This window comes from Aplysia californica, unplaced genomic scaffold (assembly GCF_000002075.1).
Source record: "Aplysia californica isolate F4 #8 unplaced genomic scaffold, AplCal3.0 scaffold01311, whole genome shotgun sequence".
Lineage (NCBI taxonomy): Eukaryota > Metazoa > Mollusca > Gastropoda > Aplysiida > Aplysiidae > Aplysia > Aplysia californica.
Genome location: NW_004798581.1, coordinates 114727 through 122137, shown reverse-complemented (window position 1 = coordinate 122137; position 7411 = coordinate 114727). Strand labels below are relative to the sequence as shown.

General features: G+C 43.5%; 1 protein-coding gene across 1 annotated transcript; it reads left to right on the top strand.

Annotated features, from left to right (window-relative positions):
* Positions 1-206: 206 nt before the first annotated feature.
* LOC106013814 lies at positions 207-1160 on the top strand (the record flags this gene model as incomplete). Its single annotated transcript, XM_013090507.2, is given in 1 exon segment — positions 207-1160. A coding segment is annotated over 1 exon segment (902 nt), but the record flags the coding sequence as incomplete, so codon positions are not given.
* Between the last annotated feature and the right edge of the window lie 6251 nt (positions 1161-7411).

Below are 7411 nucleotides of genomic sequence, written 5' to 3'. Positions count from 1 at the left end.
CGGGACACATTAAACATTTTCAGTTGGTAGGAAATTTTGAATTTTTCCCGGGTGGCTCCCGAAGCCTACTCTCGTCGATTTTAGACCACGAAGGAAACTTTAAATTGTTAAAGAGGAAAACAAATGCTGTTTTCTTCTATTTAATTATTTAGACGAGCGCCTGATTTTTTCACCACGATGCCTCACATATTTTTTTGTCTGTCCCCAGCACGGCGCCATCTTAGACCAGCGCGCCATGAAGTCCAAGATGGAGGATTTCTTCAGCCGGTACCGGCAGCGGGCGGAGGCCGTGGCCGCCTACAACAGGTCGCTGCGCCGGTCCTCTCCCCAGCCGGACAGGAAGAAGAAGAAGCGGGCTGGCCTGGGCTCGCTGACCGATGAGAACAGCTTCGTCTATCACAGCCTGCCCGACCCCAAGCAGATCGCTCAGCTACGTCAGCAGCGTGACGTCTCGCACAACGCCAAACCTGACACGTCACGAGGTGGTCTCCGGCCCGGCCACGGCTATCTGGCAAGTCCGGATGTGAGGACGAGTGGCCAGGTGCTAGGGAAGGCCAGCGGCAAACCGTTACCGCCCATAGCCAGGACAGCGTCGTCTTTGGGGAAAGAAGAACTGCCGACGCAGAAAGCTTCAGTACCCGTGAGTTCTCCAGAAAACAGCGTGTCTGGTACACAGAATATGAAGCCTAAACACGCCGTAAAACCGGTGAAAAGCTTGGAGAAAAGTGACCACAAAGGCAACCGACCAATCAAAGACACAGACGACGAGGACGACGACATCCAATCAAAAGCGGCCAGACGACTCAGCGACAGACATGACGGTCTCCGCCAGCAGATGACGTCACAACGGTCGCCTGAACATTCAGCAGACGACGCCAAACTTCTCCCGTCTCTGAGGGAGGACCGAGTGACGTCACGGTCTCGCAGACGGAAAGAACTGGAGGATCTCGGAGCAGCGATTCTTTTATCCCCAGACCACGAGAAGCCGTCAGGCGGGGAGATCCCAGTCGTTCTCTCCAGGGCACCCACCTTAGTGCTTCCTCCGATCCGCCCCACCAAAGACTTGATGAAAAACATGAACGCTTTCTCGGACGCGACCAGGAAGTAGGGAGAAGAGAGTTCGAGATTAAAATTTGTGACTGGCATACCACGCCAGAATACCCTTGCCTTGCCTACCTAACTCATCTCATGTGACGTCTGTGGTCTTGTAGTAAAGCTTTCGGACTCGCAACCGTAAGGTCAGGAGTTTGAATCCCATCAGGGGCCCGACGTTGTGTCTTTGGGAAAGACACTTTACACGAATTTTCCTCGCTTTACCCAAGTGAAAATTGGCACCTGGCTATAGACAGTGAAAGATCCTGTCGGTTTGTTAGTATTTAAGCATTTAATTAGCAGCTTGCATTGTGTGCTTTTTGGAAAGCTGAGAATGTTTCTGAGTGGTGCCGGATCTGCTGGGGTTATAGCATAATAAATATTATTGTAAAGCGCACAGAGCATGCTAATAATCATAATAATGTGCGCTATACAAATGCTATTACTTTTCTTATGAAGGTGCCTGGGAAAGTAGGAGTTCGGTTACTGTATTATTAAATTCTGATACTGAATTCTTCTTATATCGGACACATCCCACGATGGTCTAAGGCACTTCAGAACGGAAACAAAACTCATCATTCTGTGTGCTCAGAATCACGTGCATACCTTTTCTTCTCCGCCCATCTCAGTCAATCTTTTCTCACTCTCACTGAGTGATGTTAAAGTGACGTCAGCATTAGGTAACTTTGTTCTTTAATGCTCTCATACACGTTATTACGGCGCTTTCTGGGCTGTTTGGTCATTTACAGGCAGTGTCATCAATAGTCTTTTCCGAACCTTTCATCATCAATGGTATTGAAGTAAGGCAAATGGACGACACATTCACATATCGTCAGTAAATTATTTCATTAACCTCTTTTTTCATTTTAGGAATAGTTTGTGTACATTAGTATACAAACATGTATACTAGCAACAAAATAATAAATGGTCGCTTTTAATTAAGAACAAACGGGCTAACCCAGATTTCGGGGGTTCCCAGAAATCTTGACCTACACCAAAAGTAGACATTGCCCTACCTGTAGGAGAAGTTTGGTTTCATTGGTGTGTATATCAAAATTTGGTTTGTATATAGAGAAAACTCTCCTTTTCTTTTAAAGAAACTTAACAAGGGTCCAAAAACTTTACCTTCGATTTTCTCAAAACATCATTTTTCGGGATAGCCCCCTTGTGCTTAGAAATGCCTCTTGACAAGTCTTTGTATTGTCGAAGGGAGAGGACGCAGTGTAAAGTATTTATCTATACCCGTCTATTTCCCTTTGTACCAAAGACGCAACTTGTTTTTTCTGATACAAATCTATTTTTTTTTCTTGTTTTGTTTTCTGTTCTTGGTGTCATAATATTGTTTACCACGGTGGGAGGTCGGCGGGCGCTCTCGTGTGGTTTGCTCCTTTTTTCTTGTAAAAAAAAATCTGTCGTCCTTATCTCTCCTCCTTTATTTTTTGCATGTTATTCTCTAGGAACACCTCTATTCTCTTCGGCATTTGTATTATTATTATGATTATTATGATGATGATGATGATGATTATTATTATGATTATGATTATGATCATGATTATTATCATTATCATCATTATTATTATAATTATTATTATTATTATTATTATTATTATTATTATTATTATTATTATTGTTATTATTATTATTATTATTATTATTATTATTTTTGTGTCCTATTTGTGTTGCAAGTACTGTAAAACTGTGACCAAGACTAAACCTATCGTTTCCCCTGCTGGGCTCACAGTTTCAGTTCATTTCGTGTCGTGATCTACTTGTGGGTAGTTGGTTCATTTCGGGAAATGTAATCGAGAACCTCTTATTTGACATTGAAGAAGAAAACTAGGACAGGCCGAGGTGTGAGCCACGAACTCACTCAAACACACACACACACACACACACACACACACACACACACACACACACACACACACACACTCACACACACACACACACGTGTGCCACGGACTCTCTCAAACACACACTCACACACACACAAACACTCACACACACACACACACACGTGTGCCACGGACTCTCTCAAACACACACTCACACACACACACACACACACACACACACACACACACACACACACACACGTGAGCCACGGACTGTGGAAGACCTCGTGAGCGTGGGTGAGTCGAGAGACAGTAGAGTAGGCGTCCGTGTGAAACGTGAATGTGTGACTTCTCCATGGACATCCTGCAGTTGGTGATTGCAACAACAAGAGCTGGGTGCACAGATTTCAACTACACTACAGCACAGTGAGCTGCCTTTGTTCCAATTCCCATTGTCCGATTGTTTGTTTGTTTGAGGAAAGAGAAGCATGTCCGCGAAGTTCACGGACATAATTATTTACCCGTGGGAAAACATACACGGGGTCTTTACACCACATCAACCTATTGTTGAACGAATAAAATAATGAACCAAGGGGACGTCCAAAGTCGTGTAATTACAAAGTATTTGACTAAATTAATTTTTATGTTGGTGTTTTTACGCGCTGTTCAACACAAAAATGGACTAACGTGTTTCACAAATGTGTGTGTCTCAAGTTTAAAATATAAATTCAAAAAAATTGAGTAACACTCAAAACTTCACATTTTTTTTGGAAAAATCAATGATAACGTATTCCTATTTGTTCATCAAAGAACACATACGATATGTTTAAAACTGACATTGAAAAACAAAACTTAGGGAAGGCGTTGGCTATTTACTGAAACACATACTTCAAAAGTTTTGGAGAAATGTTGAGATGGAGAGAGAGAGAGAGAGAGAGAGAGAGAGAGAGAGAGAAGAGGGGGGGGGGGGGGGGGGGAAGAGGACAAAGGGATATGCTTCTAACCCTTTGAGGATACGTCTGGGACAACGCCAGCAAACAAGCTGTTCTGAACTTCGTTATTCATGTAGATTTTCTCTGTCTGTTTTCTTTATCAGAAACTTTTTGGTGTTTTTTTTGTTTTGTTTTTGGTAAGTGTTTTACGGCACTCGCAACAGCATAAGGTCATACGAGCGCGCGGGACACCAAACATTTTCATTTGGTAGGAAATTTTGAATTTTGCCCGGGTGGCGGCTGAAGCCTACTCTTATCGATTTTGGAGCACAGAGGGATCATTAACGTGCACAACTTGCACAAGGGACCTCTAAGATATTTTGGCCTTGTCCGAGAAGGCTAGGTGTAGGTCTCGGAAGTTTTGATGCAGTCGGTGCAAAGATGACTGACGTATTGCCCTTTTAAAGGGTCCCTTAAAAAAAAAAGAGTTCTGGGTTGACAAACAGACAAAAACAACAAAGTGAAAGTCCCACTCACAGTGGTGTGTTGGAAGTATGTATGTATGTATGTGTGTGCACAGTGGTGTGTTGGAAGTATATATGTATGTATGTGTGTGCACAGTGGTGTGTTGGAAGTATATATGTATGTGTGTGCACAGTGGTGTGCTGGAAGTATATATGTATGTGTGTGTGTGTGTGCACAGTGGTGTGTTTGAAGTATATATGTATGTGTGTGCACAGTGGTGTGTTGGAAGTATGTATGTATGTGTGTGCACAGTGGTGTGTTGGAAGTATATATGTATGTGTGTGCACAGTGGTGTGTTTGAAGTGCATGTATGTAATATGTCATCTATGCGGTCCCGTGGATCTCTGTTAGTGTAGCATCCGTTGTCATTAGTGCCTCCAACTGCATGTATGTGTGTGCACAGTGGTGTGTTTGAAGTGCATGTATGTGTGTGCACAGTGGTGTGTTTGAAGTGCATGTATGTGTGTGCACAGTGGTGTGTTTGAAGTGCATGTATGTGTTTGCACAGTGGTGTGTTTGAAGTGCATGTATGTGTGTGCACAGTGGTGTGTTTGAAGTGCATGTATGTGTGTGCACATGTTTTCGCAGTGCTCATTTTGGTGCATCGACTTTACATTTCCAGTATTTGTAGTATATAATATGCATGTATATGTGTGCTTAAGAATGTATGCATTCATGTATTTTAGAAATTTTGTACTTTTGTATTTTTGTATGAAATATATCATATGCCATGCCATTGTAAACCAAAGCTTCCCACGGGGACCATTAAAGTATTATTTATTAATTAATTAATTAATTAATTAATTAATTAATTAATTAATTAATTTTATTTGTTCTTCTCGTGACTTAGACATTTCTAATTCGTGAAGTCTCTCATGGATTTCTGTCCTCTGTGATTGCTCCTCCCCAGCTATCAGGAGATAGTCTCTCCCATGTCTCCAGCTATCAGGAGACAGTCTCTCCCATGTCTCCATCTGTCAGGAGATAGTCTCTCCCATGTCTCCATCTGTCAGGAGATAGTCTCTCCCATGTCTCCATCTGTCAGTCTCTCCCATGTCTCCATCTGTCAGGAGATAGTCTCTCCCATGTCTCCATCTGTCAGGAGATAGTCTCTCCCATGTCTCCATCTGTCAGGAGATAGTCTCTCCCATGTCTCCATATGTCAGGAGACAGTCTCTCCCATGTCTCCATCTGTCAGGCTCTCCCATGTCTCCATCTCAGGAGATAGTCTCTACCATGTCTCCATCTGTCAGGAGATAGTCTCTCCCATGTCTCCATCTGTCAGTCTCTCCCATGTCTCCATCTGTCAGGAGATAGTCTCTCCCATGTCTCCATCTGTCAGGAGATAGTCTCTCCCATGTCTCCATCTGTCAGGAGATAGTCTCTCCCATGTCTCCATATGTCAGGAGATAGTCTCTCCCATGTCTCCATCTGTCAGTCTCTCCCATGTCTCCATCTGTCAGGAGATAGTCTCTCCCATGTCTCCATCTGTCAGGAGATACTCTCTCCCATGTCTCCATCTGTCAGGAGACAGTCTCTCCCATGTCTCCATCTGTCAGGCTCTCCCATGTCTCCATCTGTCAGTCTCTCTCATGTCTCCATCTGTCAGACTCTCCCATGTCTCCATCTGTCATGAGATAGTCTCTCCCATGTCTCCATCTGTCAGGAGATAGTCTCTCCCATGTTTCCATCTGTCAGGAGACAGTCTCTCCCATGTCTCCATCTGTCAGGAGATAGTCTCTCCCATGTTTCCATCTGTCAGGCTCTCCCATGTCTCCATCTGTCAGGAGATAGTCTCTCCCATGTCTCCATCTGTCAGGCTTTCCCATGTCGAGGGATCTAATATCGAAGTCTTTCAGACTTTCAGAGACATTTTCAGGATGTCTTTACAGTGCTCGGTTTGGTGCACCGACTTTACATTTTTAAAAAGAATACTGTCTCTGGGATTGTGAAATCAGGCTTTCCTAAAATAGGTAGGAAGACGTTACATTTACATGGTTACTGAAGTAGAAGAGCCCGGAAAATAATAATATTCAGTCCGGTGTCCCAAAGAGAAATTGGTCTCTTTTAAGGACAAGCGGGTTAACCCAGATTTCGGGGGTTTCCAGAAATCTTGACCAACACCAAAAGTGGGCATTGCCCTACCTATAGGAGAAGTTTGGTTTCATTGGTGTGTATATGTGTTTGGTTATAGAGAAAACTGTCCTTGTCTTTTAAAGAAACTGAACAAGGGTCCAAAAACTTTACCTTCGATTTTCTTAAAACAGCATTTTTCGGGATAGCCCCCTTGTGCATAAAAGCGACCACTTAAGTGTGTGGGTTGAACGCCCCTATCAGCACAACTACGGTATTGAAAAGGTGGGGGCTCCGAGTTCAGAGTCCCTCTCCGATTAGATCAAGCCAAATGGGGCCGAGAGCCTTGACAACTCGACAAAACGACCTGTGTTCAAGAACACCATCAAGTGTCAGATCTGCCACAGACATAGGGGATCATGGGTCTCCGTTCATTCCTACAGTCATATATGCTTCTTTAAAAACCAGATCCGCTCGCCATGGGGTCATTTTGTGCCCCCAGGATTGTATTCTTCACATTTAAGAATACTTCTTGTCATGTACGAAGATCTCTTTGAAACTTTATGTATTTCTAAAAAATAAAACAAAAATTTTGACAGATTGCTCTGCAAAGCGTATGGATCGGATTAGCGAGAAAATTTTCTCTTTGGAAAGTGGTGGCACAGAGTTCCCCACGTCGTATGGATACGATAGTAAAACACGACGTAGGGATAGGGTTAAAAACCTACATTATTCTGATCTGGTGCCGCCTCCCATCTGTTTAGGCTCTCCAAGTAGGTTGCTTTGGGTCTGCCTCTGTCTTGTTTGCCTTCAGTTTTACCAACGAAAGCTATAGATTCTATATTATTATGTTGTAGGCTTTTATGCCCATCCAAGTGTCCTAGAGACTGTACTTGTCTTTTCTTCTGATTGTTTCAGAGAGAGAGAGAGAGAGAGAGAGAGGGGGGGGAGGGA